Consider the following 21,800-nt stretch of genomic DNA (forward strand, 5'->3'; position numbering starts at 1 on the left):
ACTAGACAAACTAGTTCTGAGCGATCACTGGTGACCCCAAATTTTAGCAGATTGTGCCCAAAGATCTGTCTGATCCTGAGAAATTGAAGAAAAAGAGGATGGTAACAATACACACAATGCGTACAATACATGCATACAATATATGTGATACATACAACACCAACAACCCCTCGAGGAAAAACTTTAAAACAAAAGGGAGGAATTAATCATTGATGAAGTGATGGCAGGTTATGTCCACTCAGGTACGCTTAAGGTGTCCAAGATATGTGCACTCATGTAAAGCCAACTATTGTCCACTCAGGTGCGTGTCTCTGGTACATTTATTCGAGAAGAGACGCAGTGAACTTCTGTAACACGTGGTGCGTTTGTGCGGGTAGGAATTCTAGGTTTCTTTAGGTGTTTTCCAACTGTGGGGCAGATTGGTTTCGAAGGATTTGCATACAACACGGAAACCTACAAATACGAATATGACATAACGCCCGTAATTCCCGCTCGAAGTGTCACCTGTGTAAACTATACATCCAAAATTGTAAGAAAACTGGGAATCTTTGATAATTTGTTAATGTTATATTTAAGTGCACTGCTAGCTGGAATATCTGGATGAAGAGTGTCACCTTCGAAAACGTAAGAGGAACATAGCCATGAATAAACATAGGCTTTCCATCTATTTGGTGATAACGGTCACCCACATCTAACGGTAATGAGTGCTGGCCATTTAGGCGTCACAACTACTACTTTAATATATGACTCAGAAGTGATTGCGGAAAATTGAAGGAAGAATAACAAACAGTAGTAAATGACCAAGAACAGAAGATTACTTCAACAGAACAAATACCTCAACTGATAGTCATCCTATTGATGACAGTAATTGCTAAGAATTTGGAGCTTTCCTGACGAGCCTCCTAACTCTATATAATTTCGTTTCGTCATCAAGGAAATCCTGAGTGGGTTGCCAACCTGATAAGAATCAAGTTAGATTAGTGTACAGTATTCAGATTTGTGCACCTCTTGTGTATAAAGCATGGGAGGAGCACACGTAGACTGCCAGGGTAAAAGATGGATGAATAACATTTCCGCACCTACGCGGTCCAACTGGTTGAGTGTCTTGAAGGTGCCTGAATACAGAAACTTTTGTGTTCTTAATAATGACTCATTTTCATCATTTGCGGTTCAATCCAAATAAATATCGTGGTAAAAATCATGTACATAGGTCAATCACGAGAAATTCTCTATATTTTTAAAAACACCATTTATCGGTTTGTAAGGCTCTGGCTTATACATGTTAGTTTTCTTGCATCGTATCGTCAAGTAGGTTTTATTTTAGAAACTTATTTTGGGTTTTTATTCATGCATCTCTGCAACCGATGTAGGGTGTAGCATACGTTAGTAAGATATTGTCTGTCAGCCAATCAGCCAGTAAATATTCGGCCGCATGACTTTTAATGTCAAGCGTAGCATCTGAAAGAGCAGTTTGCCAGGAACCGACCACATGATTGCAAGACTTTTATAGGCATCTTATTTTCCACATTTTCGATGTTTATTGGCTCTGTGGGTAAAGTCCGTTGATTGAGAGAAACCAAGCAGGATTTGTGGAATTCTATCGCATTTATTCGTAACTTTCCGTAGGCACTTAAACCGCCAATTAGTTGTATAAGACGAACACGTTTGCTGAAGTAAGGAACCCATATTTATGATCACATACATGACCAGATTTTTAGTCATATCTAGTTGTTAGAGGGTTCTCACACACAAGAAAGCATAAGTGGCATTTCGTTTATCTTTTTATGATTATCGACTTGGCTTTTGAATTTGAATAGTACCAAACCTCAAGTTCATAACGGAGGAAGATTCGGTGAGCCGCACAGACTACAGAAGCAGCAAAGTAGTGTGGAGCTCTATCGAACGGACTTTGAACCCAGACAACTACCTGTCGCCCACTCCCAGTCATGTTCTAATCTGCAGCCACCTGAAAATCGGAAACCTGCTAGCTTAACTACTGTTCATCTAGATAAACGGGAGAATGATGAAAGTGAGTTTTTGTGGAAATGAGTTATTGGTATAAACCCGATGGTTCTTAAAAGCAACTAACTCATCCCCTTGTATCTGACTCCGGATGGTCAATTCAATTCACTTTCAGATTTCGGCTGTCGGAGTTTCATCTCAAACAAACAGCTACTCATTCAAGCACCGTCCTACAAAATAAAATAACTGCCCCGAAAAAATGCAAATCGCATTATATTCACAATAGCCCTTGGTTATGTAAAAAGATATGCTTTTTGCGGTTGAGCATTTCGGCTTTATATTGTCGTATAAAATAACTGAGAAGGAAAAGCCTACTAGGAACGTCTGCACGATAGGTAAAATTTTTTGCCGAGTTCAACAAGCTTCGAATGATTAAGTGACTACGGGTCTCATCAGAGTAGCCAGGAATGTTACCAGCCCTAGAAACCTGGTAATCTGTTCACACAGCTTTGCCCTCCAGTTGAAAATCATTGAAAGAAACAATGAAAAGATGATCAGCTGTAATGTAGGGTTAGAAAACACAGCCCAGTTAATTGAGTTGTGGCCTTCAAAACACGCTGTGACTCGTATAGTGGAGCCGTGGTAACGCCTTTGAGGACTTCTGAGTAGGATGCGGTTTTTTGGATGAGCTTGTCAATAGTTTATTGGCATAATTTAACGAATAACCTACCGCCGTATTACATTCCGTCCACAGTACTGAATGGAAAATCGTTTTTATGGCCATACTGCCGTTGAGGTACATTAACAGTAGTGTTTATTCATAGGTTTGTGATATACTGAAGACAGAAATTTAGTCTCTCTGAGATTAACAATTGCGTGAAATAATTTACAACTTTCCTGAAGTAAGTTTCCTTATGGCTCCTTTGTGTTCGGTATCATGAGCCTTAAAACCCAATCAAGATTAGGTGACAATTTGTGCGTTATGTTCATAAATATTCATAACATGGCTGGCACCGGAATATTTGCTTCTGCCAGGTCATTTTCAGGCTTTAGGATTTCTACTTTACATCTGAAAATGGAACATCGATCTGTCTGTCGACACACAGAGGTTCACCAAGGCTCAAGTTCCCTCAGGGTCAGGCTCAAGTTATTGAGGAAAAGGAATGATATGACCTATGCGACCCCCATTCTATGGATCTGCCATACTACAGTTAAAAGGAGAATTAACGTCGTTGTTAATAGAAATACTTAGATTATCAATGGAAAACGCTTAAACCTGGGTATTATTGCGATGAGTGAAGTATATGGTATTATAGGTGAGCATACTGAAACAGGTTCACTCCACCTCTTGGAGCTGAGAGTGTATAGGCAAAGAGTTGAACCAGTACCCAGTATTGTCTAATTAGTGTTCACATTCTGGCTAGCGGTTCCAAACTGTTAGTCAAAATGGCATAAGTTGTCAGCGGAGTGGGGCTATATCATTTACTCTTCAAAGCTGCTTTTACCGAAATCCCTGAGGGAAAATCACGTGTGTGTGTGTGTGTGTGTGAAAACACGCAGCTGCTTTTGCAGTGGAGTGTAAATGGCTCCTAAACAAGGAGGGATCAGTGGTAGCACACAGTTGATCTTATGCAAATCTTTGGACTGAAAATATACGTTACTCATCAGAAACTGATGCCAATAAATTCCACCGTCAATGAATTGAGTTACGTGCAAATCCGTCGAGACCTCGACCCGAAAAGGTAGCACCCCAATTCATTATCAGTGACAGGAACAAACAAGTATTACATACTGGCATTTAACTGCTAGGAAGTAAAGCGTTAGAAATGAGTCAAAAGGTAAGAAAAGTTAAGTACTTATCGCTAAGACGTCCCGTACCTTTGTGGAATACGACAAAGAATAAGGTACATTTGATCAGCATTGCAAGAAATGTCTGAACGTCACGTTGGCGTAATATGCCATCTACGGAATCGACCCGGTATCCTTCATAAACCTTACCCAAAACAAGCTCAATGCACAATAATAGGTAGACTTCATTCAACAGTACGTGTGGGTTATTTGGTTTGGGTGCTCACAGTGGACTGCAGTGTGCCCAGTTGTTTACAAGGAGGATCATATTCGCCTCAGTCAAGAAGGCGCAAAAATTCCACAGTACTGTAGCTACATGTAAGTTGTCATGTTATGACTTGTCTTCTGCGAAGATTCCACCCAAACGGTTTGGCAGACTTTGACTGCGCATACATGGTGTATACACCTACCACCCTTAACTGGTCGTTTTTGTTTGCTACGCCAGCAAATCTGATTTTGTAATAAATATTCTTTTGCGGAATACTTCGTTGCCAGCATGTTGTGGTGTTATTCGGATACATGAAACATTTGCTGACACTAACCGCTGCCCTGAATGATCGAGTAAAACTCAATCAAACTTTTGTTTATGTCGAGATCTTGAGAGAGTGTTTATCCAGCTATCGGGTTGACCAACATGAGTGGCGTACACTTCTTTCCTTAGTGGAGAGCAGTTAATTGTGCACATACCTGTGAAAGGAAGAAGACCTTCGCTGCGGAGTGATCTTGAGAGTTTATCCAGCTATCGGGTTGACCAACATGAGTGGCGTACACTTCTTTCCTTAGTGGAGAGCAGTTAATTGTGCACATACATACCAAAGGAAGAAGACCTTCGCTGCGGAGTTATTCACTCTAAAATGCCAACTGACCGGTTACAGACCATTGAACAGGGGAGCAAAACTCTAATCTGCATCTTAGTTACAAAAACTGTACACGGATCTTCTCCCGAACGAGTCTTCCTAGAGATTCATTGCCACCACTCATTCGTCGTTCAAATCCAAGCAAATGTTACAAAATGGTCCCACGAATTCCGCAACAGAATTCCATTTTTCAATCGACGCAGAGCGAAATTCTACGAAGAACACATACTACTCGCGTGCCTCCCTGATCAGTAGTATCACCGTTACACACCACCCCTTGAAGCTCGTTCGCATGCCATCGATTTTCATTTCCCTCCGTCAGGTCGGCTTCGCCAGCGGGTCTATTCGGCCGCTCTTCAGGTGTATCATGCCACTTGCGCAGCTGCGTCCCATTCACTACTTTCGATCCCCGACCATCTTGAATGGTATAGACGTTCCCCCGGCGGTCGGTGACGACAAACGGCCCTTGCCATCGACTGCCCAGCTTCCGCGACCCCAGTCCACTCCTTCCAGGATTCTGGTGATCCTTCCACTTGACCTTCGTGCCTATGGGGAACGTTCGGACCTTTCTACTTGCCGTTTTCTGCCTAGCCCTTTCCTGAACGGCGGTCAAATTTTCTCGAGCTCTCTTTCTTTCTTCCTCTAGCTCCTCCGGAGACAAGCGTGTTGCCGGCCACAACCCAATTTCCTGATCAACCGGAAGGCGCGGATGTCGACCGTACATTAACATAAACGGGGACTTGCCTGTGGTTGACTGCGTGGAAGCACGATGAGCTAACAACACCATTGGCAAGTTCATTTCCCAGTCACCTCCTTTGGCCGCAAGCCACTCCTTGATCGTTCGGTTGTTACGTTCGGTCAGGCCATTTGTTTGCGGGTGGTATGGTGCCGTCCTTAGCCGTCTGATACCCAGCTTCTGCAAGCAATTACGAAACTCTTCGCTCTCGAAGCAAGGCCCCTGATCGGTTAGGATCATTTTTGGCACCCCATGGTTGGCCACAATGTGATGCATTACCACTCCGCTGATCGTCGTCGCCCGCTGATTCGGCACGGCTGCCGCCTCAATCCATCGCGACAGGTGTTCTGTCATCATCACGATGTATTGGTTCCCACTGGTTGTCACCGGAAAGGGGCCCATGACGTCAACTGACCACAACTCGCCGATTTCTGAGACAGGAATGGGTTCCATGGGATGGGTTGCCCCTGTCGTATCCGCTTTCATTAGTTGACAACGCTTACAGGACACCACATAATCCATCACCTCACTTCTCATCCCGGGCCAGTAGGCCCTCTGCCGAAGTAGGTCGTATGTCTTGGTGCACCCTGTATGTGCCATCTCATGGCATTCAACGATGAGATTCCGTCTCAAGACGCGAGGTATCACGGGCAGCACAACATCTGAATCAGTGGCGTTCCAGGAAATTATGCCAGCTTCATTCAGCCTCAGCCGATCAAAGTGACTCTGGAACGCTTCTAATTCCTTGTCTCCCTCTCCGTTCTCAATGTTCCTTCCATCCAACAAGGCGGCTGCAACCTTTTGTAACACCGGATCCTGCCGTTGGAGTTGCACCAACTTTCCGGGATCCAGTTCGACGACGAGGCCATTGGCTCCAATCATGATCTTGGGGACCTCATCTTCAGCCTCTGGCCTTGACAGCCAATCAGCCAAGTGGTTCTCCTTCCCGGGCACGTGCTGGATTGTGAAGTCGTACTCTTGCAACCGGAGTGCCCAGCGTGCGAGCTTCCCGCGAGGATCTCTGGTGGTCCTGATCCACTCCAGGGGTTTGTGATCGGTTTCGACATGAAACCTTTGCCCAAGCAGATATGGTCTCCACTTATCCAGGGCCCAGACGATCGCTAAACATTCCTTCTCAATGGTGGAGTACTTCTGTTCAGCGTTAGTCAGGACGCGACTGGCATATTCGATAACTCCATTCCTCTGCTTTAGGACTGCGCCGATACCGCGATCACTGGCGTCCGTTGCAACAATGAACATCTCTCCGACCCTGGGAAGTTTGAGGGTCAGTTGCTGATCCGACATCCGCGCTTTGACACGCTCAAAAGCTTCATGTGCTTCTCCGGTCCATTCGAATTTCCGATTTTGACCGAGCAAATCGTACAGTGGCGCAGCGATCTTGTTGAAATCCTTAACGAACCGGCTGTAGTATGCTGCTCGTCCAAGAAACTGCCGTAGAGACCGCTTTGAATTGGGAACAGCACAATCCTTGATCTTTGCTAATTTTTCGGGCAGTGGGCTAACTTCTCCCTCACCCACTTTATGCCCCAGCAGTGTCACCGAACTCCGAGCGAGCTGTGTCTTGGCTTCATTTATCCGCAGGCCAGCTTCCCGGATCCGCTCCAACACAGCCTTCAAGTGAACTACGTGCTCTGGTTCCGAATTGCTGTACACAACGATATCGTCTCCGTACACGGCAACATTCTGGAGTCCCTTGGTTACACGAAGCATCAAGCGCCGGAATGTGAATGGTGCCCCGGACAAACCAAACGGCATTCGTCTAAATTGATATTGGATGTCCCCAACCGTAAACGCCGTTTTCTCCCGGTCCTCCTCCTTGATAGGTAGTTGCCAATATCCGGAACGCAAGTCGAACACAGTAAAGTATCGGGAGTGCTGGAGGGAATCGAAAATCTCTGCAACCGAAGGCACAGCCACAACCCGATTTACGGTCAGTTCATTCAAGCGCCGGAAATCCACGCAAAACCTGTATTTTCCGTTCGTCTTCCTTACAAGCACAACTGGGGAATTGTACGCACTGTTGGCTTCTTCGATTATACCATTCTTCAACATCTCCTGAATCTGTCTATGGACCTCCTCCCGTAGATGGAGCGGCAACGGACGGGGGCCATAAGGTCGAAAGCGTTCTGATGACAGAGGAATTTCGTGTTCAATCCACGGGCAGAAGCCAAACGGATCCTCATCGCCCGTAAACAGTTCGGAATATTCCTCAACCACGGCCCGTATTGACGATACATTACAAGACGGAAGTTTTCGGACACACAGCTCCCTCACGACAGTGCCTGGATAACCTTCAAGCTTGATTGCGCCATACTTTGTCACCAGCCTTCCCTGCTTTAGGTCAATCACGGCATCTGTGCCCTTGAGAAAATCAGCTCCCAATATTGTCTGCTCTACGTCTGGGCTGATCAGGAACGCGTGCTGCACGGACTTGTCGCCTAGGCGTATCGAGTGCGTTGACAGTCCGTCAATCTTCAATCGATATCCGCCAACAGCTCTCACGGCTAGCGCGCACGGTCTGTGTTCAGCTTGGTTCCCTCTTTGCCTCAGCGATACGCCTGCTCCGGTATCAATCAAACATAACTCCTTTTTCCCGTCTACCTCGACAATGGCTTGTACGGTAGCTTGTGTCAGTGCGCTAATCGCGACCCACCCAGGAAAAGAGGAGCACTCTAAAGTTTTATTGTGTACAAGCGATCGGTTACGGGGACACTGATTCTTCCAGTGGCCAGGCCTGCCACACATGTAGCACCGGCTGGATCGAGCGTGCCTCCGCGATTCCGTCTTCACGACCGCCAGCTGTTCGGTGAGTTGGTCCACCCTGGTCTGCAGTTCCTCCACTGATGCAGCATCCCTGTTCTCCGGCGACTGCAACGTGGCCAGTGGTTCCTCGGGCAGCTCCTGGGGCAGACGCACCAGCTCCTCCACACTCAACTGGCCAGTTGCTCGTGCCAACCGCAACTGGGCACCAAGCGCGGGCTGCACACCTTCGACGAACTGACCCGACAGCAACTGGTGTCGCGACACTCCGTCCAGCGTCGGCAAAGCGCGATCCAACAACTGCTGCAGGCCGGCGAAGAACACGGTCGGGTCCGATCCGGGTGCCGTCCTGGACGTCTTGAACCGCCTCATAGCCTCCTGGCGATCGGCCGGCGTGTCGAACTCCGCTTCAAGGACTTCCTTTGCGGCGGGCTAGTCCATCTCCCGAGGGCCTCTCCTGGCCGCATCCAGGGCCGCCCTCGCCCGGCCAACTTACCCCGGTCGGTCTCCAGCCCGGCAGCCTCCGCCACCTCCTCAAAGTCCTCCAGGAAGGTCCGAACATCCTCATCCTCAAAGGGTTGCGGCCACGGGATCTTCGTCCTTATCCTGGCGACGGCACCAAATGGACGGAATAAGGTCTTCGCTGCGGAGTTATTCACTCTAAAATGCCAACTGACCGGTTACAGACCATTGAACAGGGGAGCAAAACTCTAATCTGCATCTTAGTTACAAAAACTGTACACGGATCTTCTCCCGAACGAGTCTTCCTAGAGATTCATTGCCAACACTCATTCGTCGTTCAAATCCAAGCAAATGTTACAAAATGATCCCACGAATTCCGCAACAGAATTCCATTTTTCAATCGACGCAGAGCGAAATTCTACGAAGAACACATACTACTCGCGTGCCTCCCTGATCAGTAGTATCACCGTTACACCTGTAGAGACGCATACACTCTTGGCGTTATTGAAAAGCACCTAGAGTATAGTATACGCAGTACATGTCTTTATAGCAAGCATCCACCTGAGAAACACTTTTACAACCAACTCTCGCGACATTTTGAATTGAGAATCCTCCAATCTAAAGATGTCCCTACTGTAGATGGTAACATAACGACGTATCAGATGTGGGAGTTGATTGTGGCTAGGTGAGTGTGCCTGCTAGGAAACTCAAGTGTATTGAGTTTTTCTTGTGCAAACTGATCCAAGACGGCAAATAACCATCATTATGTGGACAAGAGCAGCTCATACTTACTCCACGAAACTGCTTCCTTCGCTCCTAAAACCATAGTTTTAACTTATCAGAGCACATCAGTGAGATCAGAAGTTTTTGAAGGGCACATTCTCTAGTGCTTAGGCCAAGGCGAGAGGTTCATCGAAAACAATCCAGTGAATTCCTTGTGACTGAGATAAGGATGGTCCATGCTTGAAAACGCTTTTCTCAGGAATCATCATCCTCATCCACAACATAACATTGTTCAACACTGGTGCCTGGCCATCGTACAGCCATGATTTATTTGAAAGCCTTATTGTGAAGAAGAGAACTGAAATGGACGATGGAGGGACTGGTGCTAATTAACTACAATCATTCCGAGGTGCCTACACCTTCAGACACTCATTCGGGCGATTTGGATAGAATCTGACGACAAGAAATGCCACTGACATCGGGTAGTAGCAGTGGAGATCACGTGGTCCGCATCCTGGAATGTGAGTAGCACTGACAGCACCCAAACGTTTGGTAATGCATATCACATCCCTCTGCCAGTCCAAGGATTGGCCACCTCTCTGCTTCCGTCACTCTGCGTTGGGCACGGAAAATACCACTCTCATCGGCAAACGATGGTTCGGCATGGGCAATAAATGACCCAGCCAACGCAGCATATTCCGATAAGAACCTCCATTACAGGACCGAACACACGCATTCTACATGCCCCTTACGAATTGGCGGACCCACTGCACGCTAGCTATGGTTCTGAGACAACAGTTGTTGATCACCTGAAGACGTCTTATTCCCGATAATTAAGCAGGCCAACTACCATGGCCATAACCCCTGTAGTTCATTTATTTTCATGGAATACTCGGAGTTTATTCTTTCGTTGATCCCTGTAGGGTTGAACATTTACATCTACATGTATGGTGAATGGACATATCAGCGTTTTATTATGGCTTCGTTCCGTAGCTCTTCTACCAAAAAACCGCGAGGTAAGAAATAGCGTGAGCGATTCCAAATGGACTCAAGAATTAAACTTGGTTACAGGTACCCAAGTCTGGTTATTAGGAGTTTGTATAAGTGTTAGCTAAAACTTGTTGTCTTTTTCAATTGCATTGTGTAAAATTCGAATTTTAGGTTTGGGTGTCGAGCTGGTCAGTCGGATTTTTGTGAATTCAGTTGATGAAGGTGGACTTGGTGACAAATGCGGTCTGCGGAATGGCGATCGGCTCATCTCACTGAACGGTGTCAACACAGCCCACTTAAGCCTGGTAGACACAGCCAAAATTTTGAGACGTCAAGAAACTTTGCTTGAAGTAGCCCGTGGAAGACAGGCAGAGCGCTTGAATAGAAGCGGACTGGCGGATTCTAACGTCAGCATGACCACATATTCCAAGGACCAACCTGGTATTCTAACAAATCGAAAGTATATCGGCAGTCCTCGAAAGAAGCAGCAGTTTTCAGAACATAGAAATCTTGCAGAACGCCCAAAGGAAGGTATCAAATTTTCATCTTTGCATGATTTGCAATCTAGAAACAAGAAGGTGTGCCAAAAATGTTCGGAGACGCGGTCTCTTCAAGGTGGTGAGTCGAAGTGACACACTCATTTAAAACGTTCCAGCCATGCATTTTTGGACATTTTTGGAGTTTGTTAACTAAATATGGCGAATGGGAATGGTTCTACTATAGAAGCGATTGTGTTTCTTCAGCCAGGCGAAAAACTAAGTTGGGCTACATTTTGAGTTAACTAGGCTAAGCTGTCAGGAAAACTAAATAAGTCGGAAAATTCCGATAACTTCGGAATATCGTTTTGGGAGCACTTACAGAAGTAAGATACTTACTCTATCTGACGAAATCAAATGGCGTATCTTCAATATGACCACTTCTGATTTAAATTGAGGCTTCGCCCCGAAATGGAAGTCATTTTGAGCAGAAAATTCTAAGAAGCACAGAACAAATGTTGCAACGTGCTGAGAATTACCTGCAGCAAGCTCCTCATGGATATATAACGAGCTTCTAATCCTCAGCCCACCGGCCCAATGTGGAATGATTTATCAAGTAGGTGTGTTTTATTTAGAAGACCCGAGCAAACTATGGAATTTTTCGGATATGACTGCTCGTCTATACCAATGCCACGGGCAGAATGTGGAAATTACGTCATGGAAAATAGTCCAAATTTTAAACCTTATGAAAGTAAAAACACCATTTTCATGTTTTTTGAAAAGTCATAAGTAGCAGCCCTCCTTTACATATATCGCCCAACAGTTTCATAATTTTCATACTTTCATCAGATTCAGGGACGTCACTACCGGACTCTACTTGCGTGCTTCATCAGTAGTATGCACAGTCACACAGGCAACAACACACAGATTGTCGTGATTACTAATCCTTGTAAAGATGTGATACTACTGAATAAGTCTAAACGATTCGGGAATATCGATTAGATAGTTGTACTTTAGGTAGACCCCTTGTTGAGATCTCATGGAATGGGGCATCCGAAGCTAGTAGTATGGTTGTATCAAAAATATCATAGAGTCATTGGGACGAGAGGGCACTGAATTTTCACTCATCGCCTTTCGAGCTAGTAACACGCCCTCGAATGGCGCGCCTTGAATGAAACCCTTGTTTATTACATTTATCACCTGAGTGTCCGCTGGGGGAAGCTGTCCTAAGTTTAGACTGAGCCAATAGTATGAAGGCCTAAGTATTGTTCCTTGTAATTTGTGTGCTGTGATACGAAGACTTTTGGTGATGCACGACTGTCTTTACTCCGTTTGGGGTCCATCAACCAGGCGTAGTTCTCTAAACGGGAAAAAACAGTGCTATGCTTTTGACGCAGTCTGGACAATACTTCTCTGATCCTCAAGATTTTTCCACGCTCTGCTGTGGAACGAAGCTCGGAAAACAAACCGATGACCGCGTCCAACGACTGCAAAAAGAGAGTTCATTGGTGTGCATTTATGCGACATTTGCAATAGAAGTGAAATTAAAAAGGTGATCCAGTCATGGCCGTATCCAGATTGGGAGAACTGAGTTCACTATGAAGGATCTGTCAAGTGTCCTCCTTTTGAAGATGCATCAAGGAGCCTAGCGAAATTGGAATCTCACCATTTGAAGAGATAGCTATGTGCATTTATATCCTTACCACCTGAATATAATAAACATGCACTTGTCCTGGTAAAGGAGGTGATCGTATGACAATAAGCCGAAAAACAAAATTAATAATTACGGTACATTTCATCAGTCCCGCAGGCATCTAGTAGCAACTCCGGATATTTGATTTGTTGCGTACACATGTCTGAAATTAAATTCATTTTGAATTAATGTGGATAAAAATTTTTACGGAGGAAGCAATTATTCCCCCATTTTAGTGAACACCTGTGCTTTGCTCTTCATGGTTTCAGTTTTACAACCACATTGGCTATCCCACTCCGACTCCGAGTGTCAACTTATGTATCGTCGTGAATCGACGAAACATCAGGACGCTTATCACAGACACAAACATAAATATTGCAAAGATCCATGCCGAACCTGTACAAAAGATCGGTCTTGGACTGCATCTCCCAAAACAGTGGTCGAGTCGAGCGATGGCCTCACTTCATTTGAAACAATGACTGCGGACGAACAAAGACCGGTCGTACGTCAATTCCAGGAAAAAGCGATCAAACTAAAGTCCCAGTCAGACGTGCGTCAAGTTTTATTCCATATGGATCCGAGGACTGGAACTGGACTAGCTCTTGTTGGTGGAAACAGAACCGGTGTGTTTGTTGCTACCGTACAACCAGATTCAGCTGCTGACCAATCAGGAATAGGTGAGGGGGATCAGATCAGAGCAGTGAGTCAACGAGTTCAGCCATTTACTACGCAATCGATAATTATTCTCTTTTGGTTGAAAATATTACCTACTCCGACGTCTTGAAATGTGATCCAAGGGAGAGGTTTTCAAAGTAGTGGGTACAAGTGCCACTGTTGTGGTGAAATTATTGAGGGGAGTTTTTATTAGCACCGGAAACCAAAGAGCTAAGTCAGTCCATGGCGTAAAAATTTCATCTCTATGGACAGAAAACTTTTGGATGCTTCAGACATGGACTGTGTAACAGAGGCTGCAGAAATGATGTTTGACCACTTTTTTAGTGTAGCCTTTTAGCGTGAATATCACAACTATGGTGAATTTGATGCAGAATATTGAAAGTAGTATAATGGAGTCCGGGTAACGTCAGGACTACGCAGGCTCGAATGTACGGCTAAGAAGTTGTTTTAACGGAGCGCAGTCATGAGCACGCTATACTGTTTGCACACCTGAAGTATTGAATGATGACAGAACGGAATGAAGACAGAACTATTTCCACGTGGGAACAGTTCAGTCATTCTAGATTATTATCCCTTACTGGAGAAGTTTGCTGTGTCTCTGAGAGAACTTTTACCATTTCTCCCTAAGATGACAGAAGGAGAGCTTAGTTAGGGAGGATTCTGAGCGGTCTTGCATGTTGGATCCAAAATCGTGACAGGAATAAAACCATTGAATCCTGGACAGGCGTACGAATGGTGGACGGAATAAACATTGTGGTGTGACATTTATTTTAGTAACCACCCTTTGCAGCATATAACATATTAAGCAAATGACCATCCGTAATCCAGAGAGCCGGATTTTTTGTCGTTACCTTTGGGTAATGGTTCGTCGAAAGGCGAAATGTCATTGATCTTTCGTATATTTGACCACCGCATCTGTTCAAGTTTTACATTGCGGGTGTTATTCAGCAGCAACTCATGACAGCAAAATGTGTACAAAAATAAAGCATAAGGAGGTTTATTCCCCAAATGTGTCATTTTCAATGACCTCTCAAGAAGCAGCCCTTGATGAAGCAGAACAAATCCTGTTATGCGGATGGAGAATAGCATAACAGGAGATTCAGACTACTATTCAACAAAAATGTGCAAATTCACGTTACCGGACTAATATTATATAGTGCCCCTGAATATTGTGTGTTCAGGAGTGTTCAAGAGTGGACGGGCCTTGACATAAACCGTCCTGATTTTTCTGGCTAAGGTGTGTGCTGTGAGACTGCTCAGGAGTGACAATTGTATGAGAACAGCAGTCATCTATTAGGTCATCAATTTAGTGAGAAAAGCGAAGCGTAGTTTGTATTTAAGCGATCACAAAATGTTGGAATTTGTGGCCATGTACAAGGATGAGTTAGGAATATCTTACTCTAGCATACTTATGCATCCGTCTATTCTGCCTGATAAAACCAACGTAACCACACTGAACCATTCTAATTTTGAAGCAAAAATTTGACAGACCGGACTTTAGCATCACTGGATATGCCTTGAAGACAAGACAGAAGCATGGCCCGGAGTTCTTTGAGCAGACTAAGGTGGTTGTATTACAGATATGGCTCATTGATATTTTGACGTAGTTTGTACGCAAAAGTTCGATTTCAAGCATAGAGAGCAACAGCCAGTGTATCTATTGAAAATTCTGTCTGTTTTTGAGACTCACCCATTGCTTTTCAGAAGAACACTATGCAGTGATGTCAAAGGTTTATACTTTTTGAATAGATGCTAAATGTATCTTTACTGATGTCCTGGTTTTTCATGTTTGTAGTGCCATGGTTGAAGAGCGACCACTGTGGTCTTGGAAATAGGACGGAACTCCAAATAAATTGCATATTTTGTGTGGGGAAATAAACTCATTCACTAACAGATGGTTCAACATTTTAATGTAGAGAATATGAGAATGTCTTACAGACACGACTTACTGGTTAGCACAAAAATACGAATTTATTCATTGATTACCTAGACTTTTTAGCCGTCACGGGTCGCTTTTTTTAAGCAGCATGGACCACCAACAAACCCGTAGTTAATTCATTACTAAATGACCTGAGCTTCCATGTGGTCGTGACCTCAGGAAAATGAGTCACTTGACAGTTTTTGCGGTAACATGTTTTATGCATATCGGCAACGCTGGACATTTGTCCAACCACCAATTCGTACTTTGTTTGAGAATGGCACCCCACCCTTCACTTGTGCAGACACGAGTCGTCTTTTATTTCGATCTGTTCACAACCGGATCTCGGGGGAGACAGCCGCAATATGCTGTTCTTGTCTAATCGCGCAAACCACACACGCGGTTTTTGTTCAAATTCTTTTGCTCTGAGCAGCATTCATTCATTATGCATCATTGGAGGGCTGAGGATGAAAAATAAAATGCTGTCAAATAGAGAAAGATTACCGCAATCGAGTGGAAAATGTGTTGACCTCATATATTACGAGTATGACTCTCGTTAAAAGGTACCTTCCGTAGTAGTCGTTATTCCAGTGGGTGTGTCCTCAGTTTTTCGAAACCGTACGCAATAATTTTCGGATAATTTCGCTGGTCAACCGAATATGAATTTGTTCCGCGGACGCAGTTTCTATGCAGAATCCACTCGATTACTTAAAGTGTACTGCAGGTTGTTTACCCTGTGGATAAAAAACGACTAGCCACTATATCTTCCCTCATGAACGGAAAAAAATCCATAGAGCTCGCGGCTTCCACAGTGAAAAGTACACTTCTATAGAGCGTCCAAATTATATTTGTGTCCAAGGTGCTTCGGATCAAACAGTATCCGAAAATGCTGGATACCGAGATGAGCAGTAAAATAATGTTCAAAACTGTTAACCGTAACACAACAAATCCACCATATCCACCCAGGGCGAAATCAGAGTACAAGATTCATACCCTTAGGATTCATAAGCTGTAAACAGTTGATTGTTAGGTGAAACTTTGGCAGTTACACTAGCACCATTTTGCTTGCTTTTTATGTATTGTTCGCTGTTGTAACTTTGAGCAAGCCTTGGTAGTGGCGTTATATAAGCAAATCCATGCCTGCTTTTTGTGGGTAAAATTCCGTCATTCTACTTGTTCGTTTGAAACGCATACATCCTGATGAGGGTGAGTGTATTGTCCACAAGGATATAGTCTGAAATGGTAATGAAAAACCAGTTTCCTTGATCCAGCTAATCTGCTAACAAGGGCAAAGCGTCGCACAGTCGACTGAATCATCCACTGTTACCTTTTCCTAGATGCTCTTATCCAGAAATTTCCACCACATTTCCTTATGAGTCTCATCAAACTTACATCCCTACCACTAAACTTCCCACTGGTATCCCTCGTTTATCAATATTTTTATAGTAGGTTGTCACATAAATTATTCGTTTGACTGAGATGACAGACTGTGGCGGCAAGAACTCAGGCATATCCTACCAATGCATTGCTATATACATCAGATCCACCTATCATTCAAACATGGTGATTTTTTTAAGTAATATGTTGCGTAGCAACTCATTTGATTTACAACTTGCTGTATTTTGGTGAAAAACCGAGAGGCATGGGACATTTCGCTCACCAGGTGCAGAATTACTGAAGGATGTGCCATAATTTTGGCTTCGTTTGTCAAGGGCGCAACCTAGTATACACTACAAGTGTTCCCAACAAAATAGTGGAGTAGTTCAGGGTTAGATGACAGCATTTTATAAGAGAACGGCATGAAATCATTGGTACACCATTCAGTGGCAAATTCATATCCATTTTGAGTTTACAAACTACAACCTGCCTCTCAAGTTTGTCACAAAAAATAATGCCATTAATCGGTAGTTTGTCTTTTGACTGTTCGCACTTCGCACTGAGTGGTTTGGTTATAGAGAGAAGCCTTAGGTGAGCTTGCATGTGAGGTATCTACCGACGAGAAAGAATTCATTAATAATTTTGCAGACTCATTTTAGTAAAATCATTAAGTTGTGCTTCACTCGCTGCTCCTACTACATCCAGATCAATGAACTGGAACTTGATGGCTGGACCAAAGAGGAAGTCGCTCTGGCACTGATAGCAGACGATGCTCCCATTGTGCTGAGCCTAAAGCACGATCCTGCGGCATTCAGTCAAGTTCTGCAGTCAAACCAATCCACGGATTTCTTTTCCGTCCGTACCTATTTCAACCTCAAACCGGATGGTTACACACAGAACACCAAAGGGCTAACTGAACTGGCTATAACTGAGGGTGATATATTTCAAGTTCTGGACACGTTTCCGGGAGGAGTATTTGGAAACTGGCAGGTGAGAGGTTGTGACAACGCTTTTCGCGCTCACTGGAGAAGTGGATCACAGGGAACAGCTGATATACTGATATACTTCCCAGCCGTTTGCGGCCATTTCCCATCCGCTGCTCTAAAAAACATGAAAACAAATTGCCGATGAATGAGTCCATAGAAGTTTCCAGGTTTTTGAGATGGCAGTCACATTGCTCTATTTATCTGACTCGTTGCTAAAGGTTCATACTTGAGTAAATTAGCTTATCAGTCTTGATCAACCATGTGCCGAATTCGCGCATATCCAAATATTCAGCTAACTGGGACAAAATAATTTGCATCTTCTACGCGCAAAGTCGACCCTAGTGATACTGAAAATATAAATGTTATGCAAATTAATGCCAACGGTATGGCCGACCGAGTCACCGCAAACACTCCGACAACATATGTTACGTTGTTTCACCCCCAAAGACCTTGTCATCGCATTGTTATTCCTTTCATGCTAATACGTAGAGGCGAACAATCGATCTGCTAGGTATGTGGTCTGCTATGGGATTCGTGTGTGTTGGTCATCCTAATCAGCACGTACGTCACTTAGGGAACATGCGGGACAAGTGTAGTTAAACTGAAGACATCTTGGTTCAGTAAACTCATACGCCGTCTGTGGTTTTCAAGGAGTTCATAAGTTGAGTGAAGAAACGGTTCGTCGTGCTGTCGCCCTTCCTATACTTGTTACTTTCCTCAGATACTACGTAGACTGCCAGAAGTTCAATTCTAAGTCCCCCGGCTTTCAATAACCTATAGCTCCAAGTCTTCTGAAAAATAAAAAAAATGTTTTATTGTTTGGGAGGTGCATGTTTTTGCATGGCAAGATTGAATCTCGCGTACAGGCCAATGTTTCCTTTGCAGTGGCAATAAGGTTTGGTAAACCACCTCAGGCACTAGGGTAGACGGACGGTCAGAACGTATAGACTTTGACAAATATAATCGACGACGTCCTCTTCAATGGAGACCTAATGGACTACGTTCAGCAATGTGTTCCCTATAGAGGTATATTTTTGTCCCTCTTTACCGAAACTAAAATGTTACTTCCAATCTATTTGTTATAAACGAAACTCACGGGGACTCGCAACAACATGACTTGTATGACACATCGTTTGGAATGGTGGTCATATGGGTTTATCTTGTTTACCCAAAGGAACATCATGCCTTTTCATATAGCAAGTCGCACGCATTTGTCATTACAATGAAATTATATCTTTTTAACGAAGGTGTCGCATTTCCTCCTCGTGCATTTAACGTAAAAGATCATTATATACTTCCATGTACTGAAAACGGAAACCAGTAGAAACCACATGCGTACGATGAACTCTCCTATAACTACATTTAAGAGGTTTACTAAAAACATCTGATAGGTGTGCTCTGGTTTGATCCTCACAAGAAATATTAGGTAGTGGAATACTTTGGAATGCTATTGCAATGATTGTCTTTTTCTGCCTTTCAGGCATATAAAATATATCCTTCTGTTAGCGTTACCGGACTAATACCAAACATGCAAAGAGCCAAGGGCCTATTGGTAAGCTCTGGTGTTTTACAGGTGTTGGGACAAAGAACATTTATTCGAAAAATTATATTGCGTAGCTTATTCTTCGAAGCAATCAAGGTTAACTGACCGGACTTTGTCTTCTGTCTTCAGGAGGTACAGACTGCCACATCATCTGTACGAGAGCCAACTCCATATGAAAAGGTAATCCTAATTGATGGCTATCCGCTTCCGCGACCTGTGGTTATATATGGGCCCTTGTCTTTTCTGGCAAGAAAACGACTTCAAGGCCTCACTGATTCTATGGAACCAGAGGAGAAAGAAACTTCCATTAGGTTTGAAGTACCACCAGTCAACGCACACATAGGTCAAACAGGACCGGAAGGGTTTCCAACTGGACTAATCCGTCTGAGTGCCGTCAAAGTGAGACATTTCCAACATATATAAAAGGTGCATTTTCACTTGTTCCTTAGATGATAATGGAGAATGGAGCACACTGCTTGCTGGACATTAACATGAGTGCCATTCAGCGGCTGACATTTCTTGGGATCCCACCAATTGTGATCTTAATAACTCCTTCTTCCAAAAAGCAACTGACTATGGTATTGCAGCACTACTGGGAAATGGACAAGTGTTCAGCAGCTCTCCAATATCCAGATTTGTTGGTAAAAAAGAGAAGTGATGTACTGTTACTCTCAGAACGACTCTGGGCTGAAGTTCTGGCATTGAAGAAATACAGAGCCCACCTCATCAGTGACAGTGTTCCGGTAAACACAGAAAACGTGCGTGGTCTATACTTTTCGGAGGTGGACTGGATCCGCAATCTGGTTTCCGTCGTACAGCATCAGCAAAATGGACCGGTAAGTAAGCTCTAAAACATCTTGAGAACTGTGTCACCACCTCATAGTACGAAAAGCTAGGGAAATCACGGAGGATATCCACTTGCCTAACGGAGCAAAAGGTCTGCGAAAAATCGCGGAATGACAGTAACAGTACACCTAATTATGACTGATTTTGCAGTTAATCTCGCTTTATGCTAGTATCCCGTCTACAAAATCTCCAGCCATTTGTCTTGAAAGAGAAACTAAAGTGTAGGTACTACTTAACGTTAAATGGGACTTAGTGGACCGATTCCCAGGGGACTTGATCCCTACCTCCCAGAATCATGCACTTAAATCAATTTCAGGTGTTGGTGATAGCAGGATTTTGTAAAATACACAATCACATGATTTTCCTCTGAACAATCGTCCTCCTGGCCTGCTGCAATCATTTTGATGAGTCCATGCCAAAGAAGGAAAGCACTGGGCTCGAACTTCGCCCTTATTAGTGCTCATCAGCAGTGCGTATCCTTGACCGTGCCGAGGTTCGAAATGCACCCATCTGACATGCAAGGTGAGAACGTTACCAATAGCCCACAAGTGAACACTGGACGTATCCGAATTTTTACGTCTGAACAGGTTCGCGTTTGAGTGATGTGTACGGAAAGCCCGTGTCAAGCGAGGATCCAGTACGGTACCTTGGTTGTGTCCGTTGGTTGGCCCGCCAGACAGGGCTTCCTCGCTACCTAGCTCACTTGCATGAGGAATACAATTTGGTCTCCTTCGATTCACTAATTGTTGCATCTTTTCAGGTACCGAAATACCTTTCTGATGTGGATTGTTGAGTAAATCCTTTGCTTGAGTCGCCAGGTAATCCGTTCTTTTCCACTGCTTCTCCACATATGTCTCGTAGGCATTGCAATTTATTTAGCTTTAATGCCCCGTGTTGTGATTTATGGCCTGCTGGTGCGATATGCTTTATGGTTTCTGGTGTGACGAAATTCATCTTTTTTCTTTATCTTAAAGTCATGTGTTAATACCCGCCCGAACACTGTAGAAGCTCCAGAGTGTGTGAGTGCTAGAGGGGACTCTCTGTGACTATTGTCGTACCCACCAAACTGAATGATGGGTGCCAGGTATATTTGTAAGGTGTCCCACAAGAGGTGCACTGACTGTGGGTTTCAAGTGTCCAGTTGCCCCAAATTCATTTGACAACTATGAGCTATCAGATGGGCATGCTAGGGGTGTAAATACCCCCATAATTCACCGTCTGGTTTACATCGGATGCAGTGCGTTCAGCTGACTGCACATTTGACCCAGCTCAAATGGTGTGCTGCATTGCTCATTGTGCGCGGGGTCAATATGCTTTGTTCGATGTGACGGTCAGTCCGAAAGCGGAAGCCAGCCCCCCTTCACACACCCCATATACACACACCATATATATATATATACATATATATATATATAATGACAAATCCCAACATTGTGCACGACTGCGCACTTTGGAAAATAATGTCAAACCTTTGTACAGTAGCCCTTCTGAACAGTGAACCTCTCAGCAGCGGGTTCTCTTTTAGACGGAACAACTTTTGATTCTTAAGCTCATTACCGCTGAAACCCTGTGGCCTTCCCTCAGTGGTGAACATCTCCAGAGAGAACGGTAAGACTACTTCCGGTCAAACACGGACACTGTATAAAGAAGGTTGATCCCCCAAGCATTACGAGTACAACCTCTAAATTCACTATGTTGGCCACAAATCATTCTTAAGTGATTTTGAACCATGAGCTAAAGTTTTGGAAGTTTTCGCCTACGGCCAGTCAAGGCTTGGTTCACACAGGTCATTTGTGCGTTTTCCGTTCATAACAGGTCATTCGTACGCTTTACGTTCCTAACAGACAAAATGAGCCCAAGTGATTATTTGCGGCGTTGTTCTCAATGATGAGCGGCTTGCAACGACGCCGTGAGGTTGTAAGGTTAG

At 44.2% G+C, this 21,800-nt stretch overlaps 1 protein-coding gene across 1 annotated transcript in view; it reads left to right on the plus strand.

The window, feature by feature from the left end:
• Positions 1-21,800, plus strand: part of T265_11076 (hypothetical protein) — a gene marked incomplete at both ends in the record, with an annotated part of 46,732 nt that overhangs the window by 9,487 nt on the left and 15,445 nt on the right. The window contains 7 exons of the mRNA XM_009177628.1: positions 1,818-2,029; positions 10,531-10,977; positions 12,798-13,228; positions 17,204-17,488; positions 18,965-19,123; positions 19,157-19,426; positions 19,477-19,863. Coding sequence (XP_009175892.1) covers positions 1,818-2,029; positions 10,531-10,977; positions 12,798-13,228; positions 17,204-17,488; positions 18,965-19,123; positions 19,157-19,426; positions 19,477-19,863 — 2,191 coding nt within the window. The remainder of the gene's footprint in view (positions 1-1,817; positions 2,030-10,530; positions 10,978-12,797; positions 13,229-17,203; positions 17,489-18,964; positions 19,124-19,156; positions 19,427-19,476; positions 19,864-21,800) is intronic.

Source organism: Opisthorchis viverrini, assembly GCF_000715545.1.
Source record: "Opisthorchis viverrini unplaced genomic scaffold opera_v5_442, whole genome shotgun sequence".
Lineage (NCBI taxonomy): Eukaryota > Metazoa > Platyhelminthes > Trematoda > Opisthorchiida > Opisthorchiidae > Opisthorchis > Opisthorchis viverrini.